General features: G+C 55.4%; 1 protein-coding gene across 1 annotated transcript in view; it reads left to right on the top strand.

The window, feature by feature from the left end:
* Positions 1-387: 387 nt before the first annotated feature.
* The window catches only part of Plxna1 (plexin A1), a 46,558-nt gene continuing 20,757 nt past the window's right edge, over positions 388-26,188 (top strand). Inside the window, exons 1-10 of the mRNA XM_087907053.1 lie at positions 388-556; positions 5,197-6,460; positions 7,895-8,077; positions 18,798-18,938; positions 19,913-20,013; positions 20,268-20,391; positions 20,485-20,638; positions 21,026-21,125; positions 22,336-22,450; positions 25,605-25,805. Of these exons, the coding sequence (XP_087763179.1) occupies positions 5,216-6,460; positions 7,895-8,077; positions 18,798-18,938; positions 19,913-20,013; positions 20,268-20,391; positions 20,485-20,638; positions 21,026-21,125; positions 22,336-22,450; positions 25,605-25,805 (2,364 nt within the window). The 5' untranslated portion in view covers positions 388-556; positions 5,197-5,215. The remainder of the gene's footprint in view (positions 557-5,196; positions 6,461-7,894; positions 8,078-18,797; positions 18,939-19,912; positions 20,014-20,267; positions 20,392-20,484; positions 20,639-21,025; positions 21,126-22,335; positions 22,451-25,604; positions 25,806-26,188) is intronic.

Consider the following 26,188-nt stretch of genomic DNA (forward strand, 5'->3'; position numbering starts at 1 on the left):
CACCTAACAGATCGGGCGCACAAGCCAAGATGAGCAACAAGACCAGGGCAAGTGCTTCCTCCAGCCTCAGTTTACCCTTTGGTGGACTAAAGCTCGGCTTCCAGCCCGTGCTCGTTAGAGAGTGCATCAAGTCCTGGGACTACCCCAACCACCTCACGCACGCCCCCGCCCTAACACCAGCCCAGACTTTTAAGGCTGAGGTGACATCGCCTTTTGAAGGCAAGCGGTGGGGCCCCGATGCGCGCGCTGTCGGCGCGGGGCCGAGCGCCCCCTGCAGGACATCGGGGGTCCCGCCCCGCCTCCCGGCCCCGCCCCCCGGCTTCGGTTGGCGCATGCGCGCGGCACAGCGCTCCGCGGGGCGGCGAGAGCGAGGCCGGTCCGCAGCCGCGCGGCGCTCAGCGCCCCATTCATGCTGGGCAGCGGCGACGCAGCCACGCAGCGGAGCGGAGCCCGGGCGCAGCGGCCTCGGCGGCCTGCGCGGCGTGGGCGGCCCCGTGGAGGGGCAAGCGGCAGGGCGCGGCGATGGCCGGCGGCGGGGCGCGCCCGGGGTTGTCGGGTGAGTCGGGGCGCAACTTTCCCCGCGGGCAGCCGGAGCCTCATCGCGGCCCGGGGTCCCGAGTGGCCGTGGGGGACGCTGGCAGTGGCCAGGGGGTGTGCGCGGGGACTGCGGCGCGCGCGTCCGCGGCTGGCGTGTCCTGCGGCTCCGGCCGGGCGCCCGCGTGTGTCCGGGCGCGGTCTCCGCGAAAGGCTGCCGCGTCCCGGCGGGTCGCAGCGCGTAAGGGCCCCTGCGATGCGGGCGGCGCAATGTCTATGGTCGCAGTCGCGGCCCCCTCCTTCAGGCAGAATAGAAAGTTTGTGTTGTACCCGCGAGGAGGGCCCTGCGGGTGCCCATGTCGGCCCGTGTAGCGACGGGTCGGACCGGGCCGCGGGTGGGGACGTGGGCCGCAGGCGAGCGCCGCGCTGGGCAGGCCCGGGCAGGGCCGCGGGATTTGGGGAGGTCCCAGGCTGCGCCCTGGGCCGGCCTCGGGCCATGGGGTGGAAGTTGCAAGGATTCGTGGAGACTCCCGCCCCCCTCCGGCCCCGGCGCGCGAGTGGGCTCCGCAGCCATCCCCGGCCCGCAGGCCCTCCACCCGGCGGCTGCAAGGGGCGGTGCGGTGCCACCGGAGAGGCCGCCGGCTCGGGCCTCCTCGGCCTCCCCCTGCGCAGGGCCTCCACGGGGTCATTCCTTCTGTGGAGGCTTCGCCCCTTGCTTCCTGGACAGTCCCAGGCCTGGTGTGCGGTGACGACGGTGGCGGTGGTGGGCTTACTCTGACTGCAGCGCAGCGGTGAAGGGCGAGCGTAGACTCCAGGGAGGCCCTTCTGTCTGCAGAGACCCCAGGTGCAGCCCCGAAGGGGATGAGAAGGCTTCTGAGGGGCTACTAGGTGCCAGGAGCTGTCTCAGGCTCTTCTGTGGGGTGCTGGGGCCACGCCCCTTGAAAGAAAGGGGTGTGTTGGGGGGATGGGAAGGAACTGAGCCTCTGCCCCTCAGCCAGGCTCCTACCTCTGGCTCTCTGTCCCCTGGTGCTGCCTACCCCCTCCAGCAGGTCCTGCGGGTCTTCAGTCCTGTGTGGGGTGGTACTATCTTGTGTGTCTCCAGCCCTTCGGGAGCACCCCCAATTTTCCAAGTCCTTTGCTTGTTGGGGGTGAGCAGGAGGGGATAGTGGTGCTATGTTAGGCTGGCCAAGAGTCTGGTGGGTTTGGGAAGCACTCAGGTTGTGCCCTAGGCAGAGGCGCAAACCAGGGATTCTGCTTCAGAACTAAGCAGTCAGGTAGTGGGGAGGTGGCAGCTTGGAGCCCACCCAAGGTGTCTTCAGGCACAGAGGACAACATGGGTGGAGGCTTGAGGTCTGTGCGCAAGGTTGGCTGGTATATGTTCTTGGGTTTGGGGCCAGACAAGATGTCGTGGACAAAGCCACATCCCATGGAACCTCTGGCAAGGAGTATGGGACCCCAGGGAAGGCCAGAAGCTGGCACCTTTTCTGGACAGCAGGACTCCAAGGCCTCCAGGTAGAGACTAGGCCACTGGAGACCATCTCCTGTGACCTCCCACAGGGTGGGGCAGGGTGACAAGGCAAAGCAGTCCTCTGGCTGCTGAGGGGGAACCACTAGATGAAATGACAACAAGACCAGCCTGTCCACACCCATTAGGCTCCAGAGCATCAGGACACAGGGAGCAAGCTGTACCCGTGTGAGGGCTCTGGGGTCTTTGTTTCTGAGCAAGAACCATGGTGTCATCCCAGCTTAGGAGAGGGCAGGGTACCAGCTCAGTGCACTCCACTGGAGGCCTGTTCCAGAGTGGCCCCTGACTGAGGCCCCCACCTCCAAGCCTGGCCTCTCTCCCTGGGTCCCTGCTGCACACACCCAGCACCACCGTGGTCCTCCTATCTGCCTCGCACTTGTTCGTGTTGGGGAGCTGTGGTCATTCATACTGCCCTGTTTGCGTTTCCAGCAGGTGTGTTCTCCATGCCATCTTTCCAGAACACCTCCACCCTGTCAGTATCCCCTGGACCTGGTTCTTCTAGAGCATGTAGAGAGGCCCCTCTGGGGGCTTCTGTAGTCTAAGGTGGCCAGGCAACTCACAGAACCCAGAGCCTGTCTGTTCTCCTCCCCCAGCCTGACCCAGCACCCAGTATCAGGCCCTACTCTGTGGGCACACAAGGTTTTCTCAGTGGACCTGTCCCTTTCCTACCTGGGGTCTCTATAGAAGCTCTAGCTTTTCCCTTTCTGTCAGGGCTGGCAGTGTGACCTTGGATCTGTCAGAGTCCTGAGTCTCCTCTCTCTAAACTAGAGAAAGTAGCCCAGGCGTCCTTGCTAATATTTGTGCTTGGTAGGTGTGGGCTTGGGGTCCCCTCTTTTCCTGGCCGGCAGCCCTGTGCCCCCCAGACCAATCCTTTCTCAGCAACTTCTGTTGGGAGGCAGGGGAGTGGGCCCAGGGCCAGGCTGGAGTTTGGATGGTAGCTTCTTCAGCCAGGTCCCTCCTGTTTAATATAAAAAGTAGGGCCCGTAATTGCATTAAGACGTGTATAATTATCCCGGAGGAGGGGAGAGCCCAGCCCCTGGTAATTGCAGGCCTGCTTTGAACTGATAAATGGTGAGTGATTCATGTTTTCTTTGGAGTTCACATGGACTCAGTGCTCAGCCCAGGCCCGTTTTGTCTGCAAGCAACCTGCTCTCTAGTCTGCTTTGGTTTTGGGGGGTAGGGGATTTGTTGGGGGTGTTCTCTCCTCCTGGCTACCTGTGGAGGCCACTGGTAGCTGCTGGTAGCCTGCTGGGAGGTTTCCTGCAAGGTGCTACCACCCTGCATTTGCTCCGGGATTTAGTCAACACTTTTTGCTTTCCTGAGCCTCAATTTCCCCATCTGGATTAATGGAAAAGGCTGAGGGTAGCTTTTGTGCAGGCCTGGCTGACCACTCCTAGTGCCTTGGCTCACTTGTTCTCCCAGTCGCAAGTGTTTGCTGAACCTGCTTGGGCCCAGTGGCTCTGGAGAGAAAGGTTTTGCATCCAGCTAATGTCCTTTTGGGAGAACATTTGAGCAATAAGTAGTCAGAGTCACTAACCAGACCTATGCCATGGATTAAGACAACTGAGAGCTAGCAGCTACTGCCTGCATGAGCAGGTCCGAAGAGGCATCTCGGGCTTCCCTGAGCAGCCTCGGCGGCAGAGCAGAGCAAGGTGCCTTGTGCTCTAGGGTAGGACATGGAAGATTAAGGGCAGAGCACCTGTAACTAGCTTCCTGCCTCTGGCTAGCTCCACACCTCAGTTGTCCCCAGCTGTGAAGGAGACTGTTGGGGAGGGCAGTATGTAGGAGTCTAAAGAAGCTGTGTATACTGGCTAACTGCCCACTCGCCACACTAAACACTTCTATGGTCAGACATCAGCCAAGGAATCGGTTAAGAGGACTCCCCCCTCCCCCCCCGACACACACACACCAAGCCCACAGGACAGGTCCTGTGACCCTGCTGTCTTCAAGAATGTGGCATCTGTCCATCAGGACATGGACTTCAAACTGTTTCAGTCACCAGGAAAGAAGTGTTGCAATCCCTTTGATGGCTAGGGAAACTGAGGAAAAGATATTGTCTCCATTAGGGCTGTTACATTTGACCAACACTACTTAATCCTGGAAGGTGGCACTTTGCAGGGGCTGTGGGTACACAGCTGGATCTGAGGTGTTGTGCCAGGGTTTGGAAGGCACTAGAGGTCCAAAACGTGGCCCAAACTGCCTCATGGAATCCTGGCTGTGGGTAGATATGGTGGAGGAACCAGGCAGGAGTGGGCAGAGGACACTATTGAGGGCTGGGGAGTGCTCTCTGCCTGGGGATATGGGGTTTCTGGGGGAGCTGCTGCCTCTAGATTTGTCCTTAGAGTGCCAGCCTTGAGGCTTGTAAGATGCTGGGCCAAGGTCAACCAGGGAGCAATGCCAGAGTCAAGATCCCACAGAAGGTTCTTCAGAATAGCCTAAGCCAAGCTTGGAACTATTGCCATGTGGCTGTGGAACTAGGGAGCGGGGGGAGCTCTTTCTGGTGGTCTTTGTGGGTATGGATGCTGTGCTGGGAGTTGTTTTGGAATCTCAGGGGAGCAGTCCACACATCAGAGAGTGTCTAATAGTGTGGGACGTGGCTGCCCTGAGCCAAATGGTGCTGGGAGTCACCAAGGCAGCTGACACTGTGTGGAGGAGGGTGTGTGTACCATAGCCTGTCTCTTTGGTGGGCGACACTGATACAGGGAACATGTCACTCATTTGAGATTGAGGATCTTGAGGGGTCTTGATCCCCAGGGCATGGACGGGCTCTGGGTTAGGTCATGTAGACCCCAGACCCTTGAAAGATGCTCTGTGTTCCTTGTCCCATTTTTATCTTGCCAGGAGTAGCAGGGCACAGGCTCTAGTGGAGCACCCTGCTGCCCAGCAGGTATCCTGTTTTGCTGCTGCTAGCTATAGTGTGTTCCCTGTGACACTTGGTCACCCTTGCTGCCTGCCTCAGGACGCAGACCTGCCTTCTTTATCTGATCTGTCTGGGTAGTGGTCGAGGGTCTTTTTGGAGGAATCTTTATAGCATACACTCATGTGGAGAACTCAGAGAATGAGGAGGCCATGCCTGGATGCCCTGTGCACATGTTGGCATCACCGCACTCATACCCTCCCTTGCCTGTTCTTTCCAGGGCCAGGAAACCCAGTCCCATGATGCTCACCCCTACAGGACCTGAATACCTTGACTTGAGGCCCCAGCCCACCATGCCACTGCCAACCCTGAGTCCTCGGACACCACTGTTGCTGCTGCTACTGCTGCTGCTGAGGGGTGTGTGGATGGCCATCAGCTCACCCCCAGCTGGTGTGGGTCCACAACCTGCCTTCCGCACCTTTGTGGCTAATGACTGGGGCCTCACCCACCTGGTGGTTCACGAGCAGACAGGAGAGGTATATGTTGGCGCAGTGAACCGCATCTACAAGCTGTCAGGGAACCTGACCCTGCTTCGGGCCCATGTGACAGGCCCCGTAGAAGACAACGAGAAATGCTACCCACCCCCCAGTGTACAGTCATGCCCACATGGCCTGGGCAGCACAGACAACGTCAACAAGCTTCTACTGCTGGACTATGCTGCCAACCGTCTGTTGGCCTGTGGCAGTGCCTCACAGGGCATCTGCCAGTTCCTGAGGTTGGACGATCTCTTCAAGCTGGGCGAGCCACACCACCGCAAGGAGCACTACCTGTCCAGTGTCCGAGAGGCCAGCAGCATGGCAGGAGTACTTATTGCCGGGACTCCTGGCCAGGGCCAGGCCAAGCTCTTCGTAGGCACACCCATCGATGGCAAATCAGAATACTTCCCCACATTGTCCAGTCGCCGGCTCATGGCCAATGAGGAAGATGCTGACATGTTTGGTTTCGTGTACCAGGACGAGTTTGTGTCATCTCAGCTCAAGATTCCATCAGACACACTATCCAAGTTCCCAGCCTTTGACATCTACTATGTGTACAGTTTCCGCAGCGAGCAGTTCGTATACTACCTCACTCTGCAGCTGGACACGCAGCTTACCTCGCCTGATGCCGCTGGTGAGCACTTCTTCACCTCCAAGATTGTGCGGCTGTGTGTGGATGACCCCAAGTTCTACTCTTATGTGGAATTTCCCATTGGCTGCGAACAGGCTGGAGTGGAGTACCGCTTGGTGCAGGATGCCTACCTGAGCCGGCCAGGCCAGGTCCTGGCCAAGCAGCTGGGCCTTGCTGAGGATGAGGACGTGTTGTTCACCGTGTTCGCACAGGGCCAGAAGAACCGTGTGAAGCCGCCCAAGGAATCAGCGCTATGCCTATTCACACTGCGAGCCATTAAGGAGAAAATCAAAGAGCGCATCCAGTCATGCTACCGTGGTGAAGGCAAGCTTTCACTGCCTTGGCTGCTCAACAAGGAGCTGGGCTGCATCAACTCGGTGAGCAGCGGTAGGGAAGTATGGGTGGGGGCTCCTGTCACCCTTCCTGGGGTCACATCTTAGCTATACATTGGTGTCTTTGCTCTATGCTGGGCCTACTTTCTGCTTTTTCCCCAGCCCTGTGAGGCAGAACCTGAACCCAGCATACCAGACCCAAAAGTCTGCTCCTAGCCATGACATCGCCGTGTGCCTTAGGAAGTGGGTGATAGCACCTGTCCATACAGCTTCAAAGCCCCCAGGGGCATTGGATGGTGATGACCACTTTTAGATCGCTCCCCTTTTACAGATGAGGTTATAGAGGCTAAGAGGTAGATTGACTTACCCTGGGTCATACAATTAGTACAAGGATCCCAGACACTGTTTCTGTGGAGCTTATAATCCCCATAGCCTCCTGACAGGCTGCCTGCCTCCTGGAACCCCACCGTGCCCAATGCTGGGTGCTGAATGCACCATGGGATACCCTCCAAGAGAGGCCTTGACATAGAGGCAGCCCAGCTACAGTGCTGGATGCTCTGCAGCCATTGTTCTCTGCCCCCAAAGCCGGCTTTTCCTCCAGGAGGCTGCAGGTTTCCCATCTCAGGACTGGAGCCACAGGCTGCTGCTTGGAGTAGCGTGGAGCAGCAAGAGTCCCTGCCTCCTCAAAGGTGGCTGTGGAATGGCTGGGGCTCTAAATGCAGTGGGGAGATAAAGCAACCGGTCTTCTCTTGGCTCCTCAGAAAGGCATTGTGTCCCCATATGTACTCTGGATACCCTGCTCCTGGCCTCAGACCTGCCCTGATTATTTCCCAGGGATTCCCAGCCTGGCTGGCCTCCCTCTGCATTTATATCAGTGGCCTCTACCCCAGCTAATGCCAGACTCCAGAAGAGAACCAGCTGTCCTCTTCCTTCTCCCCAAATTCCTGTCCTGTATATCCACCCCCATCCTGTGCCTCCACTCTAAACCATCCCCGGAACCTTGAGGTATTGATTGCTTCCTGCCGCCAGCACAGCAGGTCCCTCTCTGTGCCTTCTGGGTGTGCCCACTCCCTCTTGCCTTAAACATCATCTTTGTCTACATGCAAGGTGCAAATGTAAGATTTGCAGGAGGAATAATTCTATTGGCTGTCCCCCAATTCTAAGCCATCTTTCCATTGTCCACCATGACTGTCCCTGTAGTGGCTGGCCTGGTTCCATGGTTGTGGGTGCTATAGCTCACCGCCCTTCCCTCAGGTCATCCTCTCTGGGTCTTTTTCCCACTCTGGACACATTCACTGGACCTGGGCTGCTTCACAGACCCTGTTTCTCCTCCAAAGTTTTGTTGGCTTTGTTTGGGTCTGGGTAGCTCTATGGCTTCTCACTCCCATCCTAGTCCTCCCTTCTCTAGCCTTGACCCCTGCTGTGCTCAAGGTGAAGGTGCTGATGGCTGCTAAATGCTTACCTTGCCACTTCTTACAGCCCCTGCAGATCGATGACGACTTCTGTGGGCAGGACTTCAACCAGCCACTGGGGGGCACGGTCACCATCGAGGGCACACCCCTTTTTGTGGACAAGGATGATGGCCTGACTGCTGTGGCTGCCTATGACTACCAGGGCCGCACCGTGGTGTTCGCTGGCACTCGTAGTGGCCGCATCCGCAAGGTCAGGCCTGTGTGGGCTTGGAGGGGCCACCCCTGGGTAGTGTGTGTGTGTGTGTGTGTGTGTGTGTGTGTGTGTATGTATACAGGTCCCATCCAAAGGAGAGAAGCAGATTTTCTCTGACAGGGATACTGGGTCTGTGCATGAGGTGGGTGGGTGCATGCCTCTGTGCCAGGTCCAGTGACCTTGAAGGGCTCAGATCTCCAGGTGCCCCTGAAGGGCCTCCTTCTTTCTGGGCTTCCCATGGGAAGGGTTTTTTTTTTTTTTTTCCTGTCCTGGTGTGTATCTGGGGGCCCAAGGAGTTTGTGACAGGGCTTGAGGTTGACTCTGTTTTGCTGCACAAGATTTTCAGAATCATTGTACAGAAGCCTGAATCCTAGAGGATGACTTGGGTGTCTAGAGACTGGAGAGGAAGCTTGTGTCAATGTTGGGCTGAGCAGAACTATGCGGGCCCCCTCCCCATTGGGTCCTACTTTCAGCCCTGGGAGATCTGGTGTCTGCTGAAGCTGCACTCTCTGTGTTAGCCAGCCCCACTCCCACCCACCATGCAGCAAAGCAATGCCAAAGCCAAGGGCAGGGCAAGGGGAGTGCCCCGCCCCACCACACCACAGCCTGATGTCCGGGGAGCAGGTGACTTGAGTGACCTAGGGACCAGCTCAGGCCTTGGGATGAGGCTGGCTCTGCGTACTGGCCTGTTTGATTTCTAGACTCTCTTACTCTCCAGAACTGGTTGGACAGGGAGGGCTTCCAGGAAAAGCTGTGGGTCTGCCTGTCACTGCATGGGCAGTGGGTGGGGTCCCACCAGGGTGGAAGGAGCTTCCAGTAACACTAAAAGGTGGAGTTGCCTGGGTACCCAGAGGACCATCAAGCAGGGCTAAGAAATGAAATAACAGCTGAGAACTCTTTTGACACCCACCCACCCCCGTCCCTCTGGCCTGCCTGCTCGCGTGCCCGTGGGTGAGACTGGGCCCAGAGCCAGGAAGGCCTGTCTGCTCTCAGCCCCCTAACCTTGCATGTGGAAACCACATCCCAGCCTTGCCCGTTAAGGGGTCTCTGGGAAGTCTTGATTCTCAGTGTCTCTATCTTGGGCTAGGGTGCTGCTGGTAGCCTTGCAATCCGAACTGATAACTGAGGGGCCTCCAGGGTGAGCAAGAAATCCCATGGATTCTCTACTTTAGAGTTCTGGCACTTGGCCAGTGGAGGTGGGTGGTTGAATGGCTTGGACCAGGCCCCTGCTGCCCTTGGAGCCCTGTCCTGTTCATTGTGACTCCCAGGTGTAGGTGTGCTCTGAGCTCCATTGTGGACTTTTCTGTAACCTACAAGTGCACTGGGAAGCCACTGAGAGAGGTTGGTGGATATGTGTTGAAAAGGGTCATAGAAGCTGGGTACAGTAAACCTAAAGACTTCTCTTGGGGTTCCCTAGTACCTACCTCCCTGCTGGAGATGGGCTTCTGTGATTGGGAGTGTCCCTTTTGATGTCCTGTGGACTAGGGGTGGCAGACAGACCCAAGTGAGGCTGGGAGAACAGGTCCCTCCAGTCCTGTCTCCTTCCTGCCTCCTAGGCCCCAGGGGCTCCTTTGGTTACGGCTGACTGGCAAACTCAGAGCATGCGTGTTCCCCTGAGTCTTGGTTGGCAGTGCTCCCACAGAGAGGGAACTGAGTCCGGTTATGGGACCTTGGAGACTATCCATGAGCAGAGGCTGCACTGTGGTGATATCTGTGTCAGAAGTTGAATTGCTAGCCCTCCCCCATTCCTCACTCCTGCCTCCCCTCGCCCCCGTGCTCAAGAGGGCAGGTAGGAATGAAGTCTTCTCTGCTTCCTCGGCCAGGTTACCCCTTTGAGATTCTGTTTGTACAGCCACTAGACAGTCCCGCTGAGAAGCTGGTTCTTTGCCCCCAGCCAGTGTCCTCATCAGGCCAAGGGGCCTCTGTTCCTGCCTGCCAGAGCCTTGCCCGTGGCTTAGGCTCCTCCCATCCCTGGGTACAGATGGCTAAGTACAGTGCTTGAGTGGATGGGGCCTTTCTGGGGCATATGGAATCATCTGCAGGGGCAGGGGGCGCAAAGTTGAACCAACATTTCATTTAGATGTCTGTGTTTGAACTGGGTGCATGCTGTGCCACTCAGGACATGGATATAATTACATCATGGGGCCCCTGCTGTCTGGCCCTTTTCACCCAATCCACCTGTCCCAGTTGTGGGATTTCCTGAAATAGTTCAACAGGTGTTCCTGTCTTATCGATCATCTTTTGTTTCTAGTGTTGTGCAAATGAGGTGTTTGTGAAGTTTTGTCCGTTCTCTGCTGACTGTGTGAGCCTTCCTAAGCCCTCTTTTCAGCACTTCTGCAGAGCCTAACAAGCGCCCTTCCTGTGAGCGTGCACTGAGTACTCATGTGACTGACTCACCCAAAGCCTCAGAGCCATCCCAGCATCTGTTCCACAGATTGGGAAACTGAGGCACAGAGCAGTCCAGTCACATGAATCAAGGGCCCTTGCTCTCTCCCTCCCCTCTTCAGTGAGTCCTTGGAGGATGACTGGAACCTAGCAGGGCTCTCAGACTTAGGCTATGCTTTAATGACTCTGAGGAGCCCCTTTTTCTCAGTTGCTGGCCCCCAGGACTGCATCCAGAGTTGCTATAGTGTCCTTTGAGATTGGGGTAGCCTCCCTGCAGTACCTTTAGGTTGTCCCTGGCCTGGGGCCTGGTCCACTTCCAGGCTACAAGATTCCCACAGCCTGTACCTCCCCAGGTCATGGCCCCGACAGATGGGCAACTTTCTGTGGTCCCCTGATCAAGCTAGTATGAGCCTTTTGCCTGTGGGCTGCAGGCTACCTCCTGCATCTGTGCTTTAGAGTGGCCTCCTGAGCCCTCTTGTTTTTAACCGTGCTCCTCCCACTCCTGAGGCTTCTGGTCTTGGCTCTGCTGGCTGGCCAACTGTACACAGGGGTGCCTGTGGCCCCACCTCCTCCCCACTCTCAGCCCTGAGTGTTGGAGCCTGGACTCTGGGGACCCCAGGCCATTGCCTGACCTAGGGGCAGGCAGGCTGGGCTGGCCCCTCCTATCTTTCCCAGGCCTGGGACTTCCAGGGCTTTAAAAAGCATCTAGGGAGCTCCAGAGACTTGGTTGGCCCTAGGCCAGGCCCTGCCAAACGTGTTGTTGTGTAAAATTGTAGCGATTAATTTAAGACCTGCCAACTTCAGCTGCTCAAGGCTGGCTGGGGTGCCCCTACCTCCCCCTTCTTCCCCAGAGTCCTGCCTGCCAACATGACCCTCCCCCCATAAAGGCCATCTCTCTGGAATGCCCCTCCCAGCATCTTCCTGGGCCCTCAGAGCCCCAGCCCTGTGAATAGCTCCCCCTACAGCCTCCAGAGAGCCATTTCTGGCCAGAGTTCCCAATTGCAGCCCTTGTTTGGTCCTGCAAAATGACCCAGGTACCTCTGCGGAAAATAGGCTCTGGACTCCTGCCAAGTACTTGCTCCAGGCTACTGCTGAGCTTGGAAGAAAGGGGTACCCCAGGCCAGTCATCCTGTCCCTTTATACTTCAGGGCCAAGGGACTCTGCAGAGGTCCAGCCAGGTCCTCTGGTAAGCATGCCAGATAGAATATTGCCTCTTCTGCTGGGGTATCTGCGCTTGCCCCCCCCCCAGCCCCCGAGAAGAATCTGGAAGTCTATTTTTTCTTGTGAAAGTTTGCTCAGTGTTGGAATTAACCTATGTTTTCAGAAAGTTCTATGAGCCACCTAGTATGCCTTGCCAGAGATTCATGCTATGGCATTATACAGCTGAGTAAAGGCATCACAAACCGATGGGGTGAAGGCTGAAGGAGGGGCCTGAGGGAGCACTCATCTTCTTGGACCAGTTTAGGGTCCAGCCATTGAGGAGGTCTACCCTGGCTCTCCTGAAATCTCTTTCTTTCCTGGACTTGCATGAGCCTAATCCTCCCTATGAACTGTCCAGAGGCCTGGAGAGGGTGGAAGACAGGACTAGGGTATGGGTAAGGGCAGGGCCGGTGGTATTCCTTGTGATCCAGGACTATCATATCCTCTTATCTTCTTGCTGCTGTGAGCCTCTGGAACAGAGGTGTGGCTGCAGTCTCAGTGCCCTGCCAGACCCGTGCTCACAGGCTTTGAAGCCCTAGCCCTTTATCCTGTGCTGCCCATCTATCCAGTTCTCCCAAGGGTGTATGCTCCCCAGAGTGTTTATCAGTATCTTCAGATGATGTTCTGAGAAGTGGGCACAGCTCTGCTCAGCACATCTGAAGCCTGAAGCAGAAGTGAAACCTCCAGCCGGCTTGCTGTGCAGTTCAAGTATGCCAGTGGCCTTCTTCATTTACAGCTGTTTCTGCTGTTCATAGAGTCTGTACCACTGCAGCTCAGCAGTCTGGGGACAAGTAGCCCCGCCTGCCACCAAAAGCCCTTGACCTTAGATGCCTCCAGCTTGCTATCTTTGCCCCTGCACCCAGCCCTGCTTGAGACCCTGTGTCTCGGAGGCACCCATAATGGTGCCCACAGCAAAGGCTCACTGGGGGACACATCACCTTCCTCTGACCCCCTCCCAGGCTCTGCCGTAGCAGGGTTGCCCTGGCTGACCTCCTGCGGCTGTCATGCTGGGAATGGACTGAGTCATGTGCATTTCCTTTGTGTCCTTTGCTCGGCTACTATGAGGTTCATCCTGACCACAGTGCCAAGCTGTGGCCTGCTCTAGGTCTATGAACTACACAGTGTTGACCACATGCAAGTCAAGCATGTAACCCTCTGCTTGGTATGCAGTGTTTCATGCAATGCTGCTCCAAGGACCCAACCTTTCTGACTGTGTTGGGAGGAGCTGCTCACGCCTTCTTGATCTTCTCATCCAACCTCTGATATCTTGTTCTAAGCACTCTGGGAGACTCATGGCTCTGCTTGGCAGGACCTGTTTCTGATTTCTCCCTCTGCTGGTTGTGAGTAGGGAATAGAGGGATTCAGGCTGCCTGCCTTTTGTGGAGTAGATTTGCCCCTGTGGAACCCAAGTACTCTCGTACTCTCATGGTGCTGAGCAGACGTCTGTGTCTCCTGGGAGCACTACCACCCTCTTGCTGGTGCTAAAGGAGGCGTGCAACCAGGGGCCGAGTCAAGACACAGACTTGATCAGTGCTAGCTAACTACTAGCTCTAGTCTGAAAGCACATGAGCTCCTAGTGGCCAAGAGGTCACCGAGATGCACATGACAGTCACCCTTCTAACAATCAGCTGACATTGTGCCCTGATCTCAGTACCCACCCTGGGCAGCCTTTCCCCCTGGTAGCAGTCAGGGTTCATCTATGGCAGGGGAGGCCAGAATAGCCCCCAGCCCAGGGCTCTCCTCGGGAAAGTGTTTTATGAGTAGAGAACAGTGTAATCCGAGCTCAGAGTCTCCCCTCAACCTTCGGTAAGATGCTGTCTGCTGTAGGACTGTGAACCCATGAGTTCTCACAGTCCTAAGAAGTGAGTAGCCAGAGTGATCCATTGCGTGGAAGAGGTCAGTGCAGGAGCAGGCTGCAACTGGTCCTCACAGCCCTGGCTGTCCTCTGCTAGAGCTCTAGCCTCCTTGCCCCCCACTTTTATGTGTGGTGAAGGTAGAGGCTTGAGAGGTGTGACTCCTGGAACCCTGGTCTACACCTGGCCCGATTATAGCTATTGGGCTTCTTCAAAGCATGTTTTGTCATTCAGTTATGGGCAGCATAAGTACCAGCTACTCTTAGGCTAGCCAACTGCTTGCCCTTTGAGAGCAGTGGGGATCCAGCAAGGGGCTAGAAGAAAGACCTTTAAGGGAATGGAGACTGCTTTATGTACCTCCTCCTATGATGACCTCCCATGGAAGACAGGCTTGGCAGTTGTGTCTGCAGAAGCTAATATACTCATGGGCTGCTGCCCCTGATCTGTTCTCCCCGAGACCCTGTCCTGCAGAGTGAGATCTGTTCACTCAGTACACTCCCACAAGCAGGGAGGCCATGGCTGAGTAGTTTGTAGGGTCAGCCCAGGCTGCTTTCTTGGGGTGAGCAGAGCAAAGGACCTCTCCTCTCTTGGGTTAGGCAAAACTGGGCAGCCCCCTGCCTCCGGGCAGCTAGGGCGCGTGCCGGCCTTGGCATACAGCCTGGATGGCCCAGACATCCTCTTCAGCAACCCCGCCTGCCCTTGGTCTGGATAATGGCCCTATTGTTGGCTCTGGACCGGACAGACAGCTGACCTGGCCAGGCTGTCAGCTGCCTGCCCACCCGCCTGCAGCAGTTGGCCAGGGCCTTAGAGGTGATTGGAGCCCAGCAAGCAGCCTGGCTAGCCTGGAGCTCTGGCCTTCTCCACTAGTGGCAAACTTAACAAGACTCTCTCTGACCTCTCCTGAGTTATCCTGGGAACCATGGGTAGGGTGTTTCATGGTCTACCATATCATGGTTGGTGCTCTGTCCATTGGGGAGATCAGAATCTGACCTGGCTTTTTTCCTTGGTTAGCTCAGATTTCAGGTCCACCCTCAACAGATAGGACAGAGGCCTGAGGCTTGATAGGCACAGGGACAGGGTGAGGGAAGCCTATGTCACCAGGCTGGGGTGAATAGGTGCTGGTGTTGCTTGAGACTGTGTCCAAGGAGGCTAGGTGGCTCCTCCACAGCCTCTGGGGGCAATGGGCTGTTGAGGACAGTTATGGAAGATTCTGGTGCCTGGGGAAAAGTGTGAGAAGCAAGAAGGCAACAGCTGGAGGTGGTAAGGATGCCTGGGATGCCCCAGCCTATGTCTTCCCATGCTCTGCCAGCTACCCAGCTGCTTTTCAAAGGGCTGCTAGACCAGCTGTCTCCAGGTGGGTGGCCCTGGAGTGGACAGCTGTGGGCTGAGACATTGGCACGTGGGCTCTGCTGCCCTGCTAATGCCCTGGCCCTGTGCCCACTCTGTCTTCTGAAGCTCTTGCTTTTGCCCTGCTGGGATGTCCTGGACACCTCCCCAGAACTTCTGGGTAGACTATGTCCCCAGTTGCAGTCAGGGGTCTAAGGCTTGGTTCTTCTCACAGGTTCTATGTGAGTCTCAGTTGTAGTGACTGTAACTTAGTGGGATACAGCATGACCTGGGGCCCATTACTTCAGTCAGGTATTTCCCTAATGTTTGTACACATGGGCCTCATTGTTCATGTGTAAAAGTTGGGGACCCCATCAAATGCATATATACATACAAATTTATGTGTCTATATATATATACATATTACATAGGTATATACATAGGGACCCCATCATGCATATGTATATACAGGGACCCCATTACACATGTATGTGCATGGAGCCTCCTTCACACACATGTATAGATAGAGTCCCTATTATATGTGTACAAGGGGATTCCATCTACAAGTGCACATGGGGAGTCTATCAAATGTATATATACAGGGACTTCATCATATGTGTGTATATGGGAATCCCACTATATGTACATATGAAGGTCCTATTAAACACATAGATACAGGAACCTCATCATACATATGTGCATATGGACCACATCCTACATATGTATACAGGTTCTTCATTATACACATACACCCTTAAGGATTCTATTATGCATAGATCCAGGGACTACATATACATGTACATAGGGACCCATCACATATCCACTGAGACCCCATCACATGTTTGTGTGCAGGCCTTCCTACACATGTATACAGGGCTCCCCTCCATATGCTCACACAGGGATCCATCGTGTATATACAGAGGGATATTATACATACTTATTTTCAGAGATTAGAACATGCCTGTGCACACAAATACCCCGTTATACCTGTATATGCAAAGGTCGTGCATATATATATACAGAGTCCCTATCACATGTATCACATGTATACACTAAGACCCCCTTCACTCATATGCACATCAAGGCTCTATCACACATGTGCACACAGGAATTCCATAATCACATATGTGTCCGTGACCCTTGTCCCAACTGGTGTGTACGCATGGACCTGTCATAGATACACCCATTGCACATATGATCACAGGGATACCATATGTGTACATATAAGAACCTGTTTCATGTGTATACACAAGGACCTCATCGTGTGTATACAAAGGTGCCTCATCACCCACATGTACATAGAGACTCCATCATGCACTTAAGGAACTCCATCACACTGTATACACAGGGACCCATCAGTATGTACTTAGGGAACTCCATCACACACGTGTTCTCACAGGGATCCCATCATGCATGTACCTTGGGAACTCCATCACACACATGTTTTCACAGGGCCTTGTATTTTCTGATTCTGTGATAAAACACCCTGACATAAACAACCTAAAGGAGAAAGGGTTTGTTTTAGCTCACTGTCCTAGAGGAGTAGAGTCCTTTACAGCAGGGCAGGACATGGCAGCAGGCAGGCACGTGGGGCCAGGCTGTAACCCTCAAGGCCCATTCCAGTGATGCACATCTTTACTAAGACTCCCACCTCCAGCAGGTTCTATAACCTTCCTACACAGTGCCACCAGTTGGGAATTAAGTAAACACATGCACCTATGGGGGACATTGCGTATTCAAAACATAAGCCCCATTATCACACATGCACTCAGGGACACGGTAACACATGTTATAGCCACATCACACTGCTATGTACAGAGATCTGGTCAGGCCTGAGCATGGCTCGGCTCAGTCATGTCCATAACCCCCTGATGTCCCATCTTCCTCCAGCTTGGGAGTGGTCTCTCCTCAGAGTTCCTCTACGGGGGCTGTATCCCTGGGACCTGGTTGTGGGTATGGCCCATTGCTGGACAGGTGGATGGACAGCTGGACTCACACACCCCCAACTGCAACTGTCTGTTGGGACCACCTGTTCCAGTCAATTAAGCAGCAGGCAGGGGGCAGGGCCTCCTGAGCCTGGGTGGCCTGCAGCCCTTTCCTTACTGATGGCCCAGAGAAAGCCCTGCTCTCTGCTCTGGCCTGTCCCTTCCTTGCATGTCTAGAGCTAGTGTGTCTACCCAGTCTGGAAAGAGTAGTGGCAGGTGGTGGCAGGCGGGATAGGACTGGGTCATGTCCCCAGCCTTACTTACTTTGCCAGTGGTGGCCAGTGTGGCAAGAAAAAACTCCTTGGGTCCCTGTCCAGAACACCTGACATGCTGGGTACAGAGCTGTCAGCTGGGAGTGAAGGGGGTAGGATTTTCCTGAGATATGGAGGTGGGGGGAGTAGAGTCCAGGTTATGGTCTTAGAGGCTTGAGGGACATGGTCTGGAGCTCTCAGTCCCCTGCACACTGGACAGGCGGTTTCCTGGCACCTGTCTCTGTTGGGGTGGTGGTACTGGTGTTTCCTTCCCATTCCGTGGGTAGAGAAACTACCATGGAGAACTTCAGCACCCCACATGAGTCCTTTCACCTGAGAGACAGCCAAGCCAAGTTTGGGCCTGTGCAGTGTGGGTCTAGCCTTGCCATGACTGCTGTGCCCACCGTATAGCAGTGTGAACAGCTCTGGCACAGTCCTCAAGGACCTGACTCCCGCCACTGCTCTGACATATGACATAGCTGGGCAGTATAGGTTTGGGTTAGGGTTAGTGTCCTCACCAGCTCCAGGGGCACTGGGCTGCTCTGGCCCCTTACCACCTTAGCCAGCTGCTCTTGCTTGTCCATTCACAGGCCTAGGAACAAAGTTTGGGCAACTATGGGCCCAGCCCCAGCAGGTCTCCCAGGACCTCCTCCCTTACCCTGCTCTTCCGGGGCCTGGTTTAGTGGAGAGGTTTAAGCCTGTCTTAGTGGAGAGGCAGCTGAGCGGATGTGGGGGGTGGCCCAGGCTCTCAGGAATGTGACCCTCCCCCTCTCTCTCAGCCAGCAGTCTCTTGGTCCAGAGATGCAAGGCCCCACCCTGGCTGGCCCCTCGCCCAGCTTCTGACAGAACTGGCCTACACAGGGTGCTGCCTTTTGCCTAACCTTGCTGCCCCCAGGTCTGCCCTGCCCCCTCTCTATGAGGTACAGAGAAGGCCAGGCTCACTCCAGCCCCTTACCCTGAGGTAGAGTCATAGACCAAATGGGTTAAAGGCTAGCCATGGGTGTTAGGCAGCCTTAGCTGCATAGTAGGTAGAAGCAAACTGCAGGTCCTGTGCCCAGGAGACTGTGCCTGGGCCCAGCTGAGCCAGGCAGACATGCCCCATGAGTCCCATCCTGAAAGCCCCCATGGGTCTCTCTGTTAATTAAATACATTTGTTTGGTAAAAGCAACTAAAAATACTTGCAGCACCAAGGCTGCAGGAGAGGAGCAGGCTAATTAGCGCCTGGCTTGTTTGGGATCTTAACTATATTTCCATGCCGATGAGACGGCCTTCTTCCTAACACCTTCTTGCTGGGGTGTCTCACTCCAAGACACCAGGGATAGCCTTGGCCTCCCTGTGTGTGGCCCGTGGTCTTGTTCCTCAGCTACACTGATCCTCAGGTCTCTGTGCGCCCCTTCCCCTCCCCTTCACAGACCTCGGGTGATCCATGAAAGAATCCCAAAGTCCTGCAGCTTGGTGGTGGGCACTGTAGCCCACATGTACCCTACCACTGAGTTTTTGTGTCTGGACTAATAGAGGAACCAAGACACCCACCTGCCCAGGTTGTCTTGTCCTATTTCTCTGTCCTTGGGCTGAGCTGGGTCAGGAACAGTGAGCTGGATCAGCTGACCAATGCTGGTTCTTGCAGGGCTCTGTGGGGAGGCGCTTGTTAGAGAGTGAGGTGGGTCTAAGATAGAGTATTGTTGGCCTGCTTCACTGACCACCCTTGCTACCACAGATACTGGTGGACCTCGCAAACCCCAGTGGCAGGCCAGCCCTGGCTTATGAGAGTGTGGTGGCTCAGGAGGGCAGCCCTATCCTGCGTGACCTCGTCCTCAGCCCCAACCGCCAGTACCTCTATGCTATGACGGAGAAGCAGGTGGGTGCCGCTAACTGCTCAGCCATAGGCTGTCAGGGTGGCTGGGTTGGGATTCTCAACCAGAGAACCCCATCATAAGGAAACTGAGGAATCGCTTGTCTGGTGTCATGAGGCTGCTTCTTCCCCGGAGGTGCCCTATTGGCTATAAAACCTGGCATGTCACTCAGCAGACAGATGCCTGTTCTAGGAAGTGTGTATGTAAGGGCTTCATGCCATCCATGTAGCCTCAGACTCCCTAGGACCTGCTCAGGAAGGCCCTCTTCCTCTCCCTGTGACCTCCAACCATGGAAGTTGGTGCCTGAATGACAGCACTGTCCAAGCACAGGTGCCATTGGAGGGTTGATCTGGGATGCTGGGCTGAGCCTGCCTGACTCAGACTCTAGCTGTCTATAATGAGTTATGGCTGTGTTCTTTGTGGGACTATGGCCAACCTGGCTTGCCTAGCTTTTCAAGGCTGTGTTCTTATGCGCCCAGCCTTACCAGCGTGTTGCCTATTCCGTGCACACTGGTGTCCCCTTAACAGGCACTAGTTAGAAAGAGCAGGCAGGATGCCAGGTTTCCTGACTAGCTCTTGCTTCTCAGCAGTCCTTCTGAGCATACTTGGTTCTGCCTCTGGAGTCTTGAGAACTGGGGAGACCCAGAGTCTGTCTGCTCCTCTAAGCCCCGCTGGGACTGGCCCCACCCCTCTGAGCACTGCTGGGGCTGGTCCCAGTCTTCTTCCACTGACAAGTCTCTCTCCCTCAGAAGCACAGACCAGAAAGGAGTCCAGACAGGTGGGAGACAGAGTGGTCACAGCTGTAGGCCTCATCTGGCCACCTGTCCTGAATCTGTTGTCCCTTGGATCCACTTAGCTCAGGCAGGGTGACCCAGCCTGACTTTTGAGTACACTGTGCTCCTACAGGATGGGGACTGCAGGGACTGTCTGGGAGCCTGGGATGGGCCTAGACAGGCCTCACACTATGGTTCCTCTCCAGGTAACGCGGGTACCTGTGGAAAGCTGTGTGCAGTATACTTCCTGTGAGCTGTGCCTGGGGTCTCGGGACCCTCACTGTGGCTGGTGTGTCCTGCACAGTGTGTGAGTCTGGGAGGTCTGGGTTGAAGGGGTGGGTGACGTTTGGCCTAGTGACCCTGGAAACCTTCTGTGTGTCTCTCGATAGTCATAGCTACCCTGGAGCCACCTGAGGTCTCATTTGACCCCATGATAAGTGATGGGAATGTCATGGGGGGGGGTGGCAGAGGAAGCCATGTCCTCAGCCCAGGGACCCCTCTCTGGTGGCCCTGGGGACTCTGAACCTCTATGGGCCCAGCCTGAGCACATTCTACCTACAGCTGCTCTAGGCAGGATGCCTGTGAGCGGGCAGATGAGCCCCAGCGGTTTGCCTCTGACCTGCTGCAGTGTGTGCAGCTGACTGTCCAGCCACGCAATGTGTCAGTCACCATGTCCCAGGTGCCGGTGAGTGTGGCTGCTGGAGGTGACTGGGAGGGAGCAGTGGGTGGGGCCAGTGGGGCAGTCAGCCACTCACCCAGGCCTTCTGCCACCCGCCAGCTTGTGCTGCAGGCTTGGAATGTGCCTGACCTCTCAGCTGGTGTCAACTGCTCCTTTGAGGACTTCACAGAAACTGAGAGCATCCTGGAAGATGGCCGCATCCACTGCCGCTCACCCTCTGCCCGGGAAGTAGCACCTATCACACAGGGCCAAGGTGAGTGGATTCACTTCCTGCTCAGCAGTACAGACACAGGAGGAGAGTCAAAAGCTGGACAGAACTTCAGGAGAGGTCAGAGTGAAGGTGGGGCCATTTGCTCTGTGTGTGATGAAACCCTGGTGGGGGTTTGAACACAGCACCTTTCTGCCTGCTGTGAGTTAGTCACTCAGTACTTGGCAAGTAAGGAAGTAGCCCAGTGAATCCACTTAGGAGCCTTCATGAGGAAGTTGTAGTCTGACTCCTTGCTGGCCACCTGAGGAAGGGATATCAGCTACCTGGGGCCTAGGCTAGAGGGGTAATGGGCCGACTTGCATCTGGGTACTCTTCGTGGGTGACCGTCTCTGTGGTCTATGGCCCTGGTGCCTTAGCCTTTGTCTTCTGCAGGAGACCAGCGGGTGGTGAAGCTCTACCTCAAGTCCAAGGAGACGGGGAAGAAGTTCGCATCTGTGGACTTTGTCTTCTATAACTGCAGTGTTCACCAGTCGTGAGTGTCCCTAGACCGTGCCCTTGCTACAGTCCCATCCCTGTGGTCTTGCCACAGATACTTTGCAGGTCTGCCCTCCTGCGGCTAACATCTAGTCAAGCAGGCAGGATAGGATCCCCACAAAAGCAGCCTGCCAGTAGAAGAGCTGGCTGGGCAGGGCCTTGAGGGAAGCATAGAGGAAGGCTGTGACTGTGGAGAGCTGTTTTAGGAACTTGGTCAAAGAGTGAGATGTGACCTATGAAAAGCCCTGCTGGTCACCAGAGTGGGGCCAGGACCTCTGAGGGAGACTGTGATCTGGGCTCAGGCATGGCACCTTAGTGCCAACTTCGCCTGGCTATAGCTGCTGCACAGTAGGACAGCCAGCCATTGACTTTCGCCTAGTCCTGGGACTTCTGGCTGTTAGATGAAGTCAGCTCTGTTTGTTGCTTCCCACCTTGGCTGTGAGCACCTCGCTTCTGATACAAGGGAGCTGGGGGCAAACTATAGTCCATTCACTAGCCAGGGCACTGGTCAAGACAGGATCCTTAGAAGGCCAGGGCAAGGGTGGGGATTTCAGAGAGAACTTGAACAGGTTTGGCCTGGGAGGTGGGATTGGCTGGCTTTTTGGTCATGCTTTTATTTGTTGGCCTTCTCTTGTCCAGGACGGGTAGGTTATCTTCAGAGCAGGAGACTGTTGTCGCCAGGCGCCCTTGGAGTTGTTTGTGTTCAGGAGCAAGGGTGACCAGAACTGGTAGGGCGATCCTGGAGAGCAGGTAAAAGGTGTTTTCCAGAGGCCACAAGGCCGTCTTTACAAACTCCCAGGATTATGAGATGCAGGTTGAGCAGCACCTGTCCAAGGGAAGCTGATTTGGATAGGACAGGTGGAGGTAGACTGAGGCTCTGAGTAGCTGGGGGAACCACTTGCTACCTGAGCCCATTGGAGTGGGCCTGCAGCATGTTTCTGTTGTCTTAGAAGCATGTTCTGGTTCTCAGTCATAAGAGCCAGTAGTCACTACAGTGACCAGTGCTTGATTAAGGCGAAGAGAGCCAGAGGAGGCAAGGCCGTTTTCAACAAGACCTGTGCAGCAGGCAGAGGGTCTGGTTATCTTCTCTGCCAGGAACAGCCTTTGCAAAGGCGCCGGCACTCCAAAGAGTAACAGCACGCCAGGACCCATGATGGAAATAAAAGCTACTACGCCCCTAGATTTAACTGTCCATTTTCCCCCTGCAGCTGCCTGGCATGTGTCAACGGCTCCTTCCCCTGCCACTGGTGCAAATACCGTCATGTGTGCACCAACAATGCGGCCGACTGTGCCTTTCTGGAAGGCCGTGTCAATGTGTCTGAGGTAAGGCTGAATAAGACTTCAGAAGTACCAGTGACCCTCAGGAAGTTACCCAACAATTCCCATAGGTGGCTAGAGTACCTGTTGTACACTATGAGGTGTGACCAAGGTGGGGACAACTTCCTAAATGTCATAGCCTAAGGCCAAACTGGGAATTTTGCTGGTGTCTTTGAGTGTCCTTTGTAATCCTTAGGAGACAGACTGGAGATTAGGACCCCTACTGAAGCCTGGGCTGGAGCAGCCTGACCAGGGGGTCTCAGCAGAGCTGTGCGGGTTTATTAAGCTCTGCATGGTATTTGCTGCTGAATCTGACTGTATGCGTGGCAGGGCAGGGCACTCTTCCTGGAGCCTGTGATACCTTAGGCATGCAGGCCTGCATGCCTGCGTGAATGGGAAGCTGGGACAGGGTTAGGGTCCATATTGGTGTGGGAACAGGACTTGAAGCAGGACCCATTCATCTTACTTTCGTGGGGTTGGGAAGGAAGAGGCCATGAATTCTACCACTTGGGTCTGTGGGGGCTGCAGTCCAGTTGGACTGGTCTAGAAACCTTGGCTGAAGGTCATTATGTATGAGTGGGGCTCCATGAGCCTGCCCTCCTCTGGACTTCCCTCCGCCCCTGCACCCCTCCCGCTAGTTGCTGGCCTAACTCTGCTAGGACAAGGTAGTAGTAGAAACAGGATTCTGAACCTGATGGGGGCCAGGGACACAGTGGTGGGGTGGACTGGGTTTTCTGGGGAGGTAGCATCCAGGGAACTGGATCACAGTATCTAGGGTAGGCAACAGGAGCCAAACCAGAGGCCTTGGGAGCTGGCCAGGGTTGCCCTGAGGCCGCTTCCAGAGAGGCCTGCGCAGTGCCCTAGAGAAAGCAAAGTGCTAGTAGAATGTGGGGGACCCTGTTGGTCCTGAGGCCAAGGTGGCCCAGGTTTCTTCTCTGGTGTCCTTCTGATCCTGCCCTGACTAGTCCATCACCTCCAGGAAATGTTATTAAACAGAGGAAACGTCGTCCTGGAATGGTAGTACCCTGCTCAGGCCCTCAGCAAAGCCATGTGTGCTGAGTGGGATGGGAAGCATGGATACCTGGTTTGTCTGCACAGGGCTGGGGTCAGGCAGGGCTCTTTGGGGATGGGTTAATCCCATAGGTGCTCACTCGTCTTTGCAGCTTTGTATGGATTATCAGGAGTGCTGTTTAACCGCAGACTTAGCAAATAAAGTCTTTGCAAACCCTGGAATAGACAGTGGCAAGCAGCAGACCCCATCTCCTGACCTCTGCTCTGGGGGAACCTCATGCAGGCTCACATAATCCTGCGACTTTCCAGCCCCAGGTGCTTTTCTGTATACCCAGATACTGGCTTGGAGACGGAGAGAGACCTGTAGGCACTCACCTGGCCGCCCTTGCTTCACTTAGGGCTTGATGAGCAGCTAGTGAGATGGGCAGCCAGGATGGAGTGGTCGGCCCTAGAAGGAACCTCGCGGAAGCTTGGTCAGCAGAGCTCATGCTGATAGTCCCGGAGACCTGGGATGTCCTCCTAGTACTGCGTTCTGACCTTACTGTAGGAGTGGAGAGGTGCACCTGGCCTTCCACAGAAACCCATCAGGGGACCTCCCAAGTGGCCTGGTGGGCCTCACTCTTGGCTTCTCTCCCTTGCCAGACCCTGGGATGACCTGAGTTCCCAATAGAGAAGCAGACTTGTTTGCATGAGGAAAACAGCTGTGGATCAGATGTCTAGGAACCTGACCTGAGTCCTAAAACATCCCCTTCTCTGGCTACTTCTGGGTTGATCCTTGGGTAAAGGTGGAATCAGGAGCCCGTAGGCAGGGACCCTGGCTCCACTACCCAGGTGTCTGCCAGTCTCTCCCTGAACTGCTGAGAAACAAGGAATTGGTTTAGACTTTTCAGAGCTACTGGTCCCTGGCCCTGAACCAATAGATCCAAAGGGATCTATGACCTATCAGCAGGCCTGAGGTGCAAGTGGCTGGTAGGATTAATTCAGCTAGACTCTGTGTGCCCCCAGAGGGCCCCACTTAGCCTGGCCTGTGAGTTCTGGAATTCATAATTAGAAGATATGCTGCTGGGCTTGGAAAGAATACTGGAGTCTAGGTGAGGAGAAGTTACACCAGGGAGGCCTTCCGTCCATGGTGTGGCCAGTGGATTGATAGCTGGGAGGGAATTGTTGGAGTAATGGGCAAGCAGGAGGATCTGGCCAGGGTCCATGTCTGCCTGCTCACAAGGGTATTTCAGGGAATAGTGAGCAATGCAGGAATCAACCTGGTATGTTTGAGTAGGTGGATGGTAAGCCCAGCTCAGCAGGGCTGTTAGGGGCTCTAGGACAGGCTGAGCCTAAGTTGGTTGTTCTCTCTGCTGGGTCCCATCACAGACCAAGTCTTGGGCTATAGTTACCAGATGTGCCTCTGATGGTAGCAGCAGTGTTTATGTGGCCCTGCATACCAGTGTCTCCACCAGAACTGCCACCTAAATTGGGGCTAGTGCCCAGTGGATGGATACAGGGGCATGCCACAGACTGGCCCATTGAGCCTTTTCAGATCTTCTAGGGTCAAACTGTGAGAGACTGGGTCAGAGCTCAGGCCCTTCTGGGCCCTGCAGAGCAGATCCTGGGGCTATATCCACCTTGGGAACCAAGGCAGCCCTCAGGGATCAGGCCTGTTTTCAGCATCCCTATTTAAAGCTGCTCCACAGGCTCCCACGGGGCACCTCCTCCTGAGGCTGCTGCCAGCCATGCTGCAAGCAAGCCAGGCATTGCATCAGTTATTGTTGCTGAAACCCTGGCCCTGGGGGTGCCTGTTTTTCTACAGGGCCCAGGCTATTTTTATATGCTTCCAGACCCCCAGCTGAGAGCCTGCTACCCCAATACTCCATTCTTGGCTCCTACTTTGGGTTTGTGCATCTGTGGACCAGATGGGGTACCTGTGGCCCCAGAGTAGCAGGGTTTTAGGTTATGGCCAGGGTGAATAGGCTGACCTCTGTGAAGCTACAGCCTGGTGGGAGCAGGACCTAAAGACCACTGTCCCTGTGGTGCTCAGTTACAAAATGACACAAGGAGCCTGGGCTTTGTAAGTCACCACAGCCTGGGACACAGTGGAACTTTCACTTCTTGCTGGCCACCAGACCCAGCTCAGTCAGAGCTTTGCTATCCCTAGGACTGCCCACAGATCCTGCCTTCTACCCACATCTATGTGCCAGTGGGTGTGGTGAAGCCCATCACCCTGGCTGCACGGAACCTGCCACAGCCACAGTCAGGCCAGCGAGGATACGAGTGCCTTTTCCACATCCCAGGCAGCCCAGCCCGCGTCACTGCACTGCGATTCAACAGCTCCAGCCTGCAATGCCAGAACTCCTCGGTGAGGGAACAGCAGGCGGGTAGGCAAGGTGGGGGTGTGCCATGCTCTGGACTAGGCCATTGCCCATCCAGTCCCAGACCTGGTTTGTTAGGGAAAATAGGCCAAAATGATGTATGAGGCCAGGTGTGCCTCAGGAAGGTCAGAGGGCTCTGCTGGCTCCCTGGCCAACCATCGAGCCCTTGAATGAGTATGAGTGGTATAGGGACGTGGGCTCATGGTGGCTCTGAGTTCCTTAGTGAAATAGCCAGATACAATGACCACTAAGGAAAGTGTCCACACCACAGCCATCTGAACATCAGCAGGTGGCTTTGCTGGGGGGGGGGGGGGGTCAGGGAAAACCCTCGGTGGAAGACTCATACCTCACAGTGACATTCCCAAAGTTG

This window comes from Myodes glareolus, chromosome 6 (genome assembly GCF_982192425.1).
Source record: "Myodes glareolus chromosome 6, mMyoGla1.1, whole genome shotgun sequence".
Classification (NCBI taxonomy): domain Eukaryota; kingdom Metazoa; phylum Chordata; class Mammalia; order Rodentia; family Cricetidae; genus Myodes; species Myodes glareolus.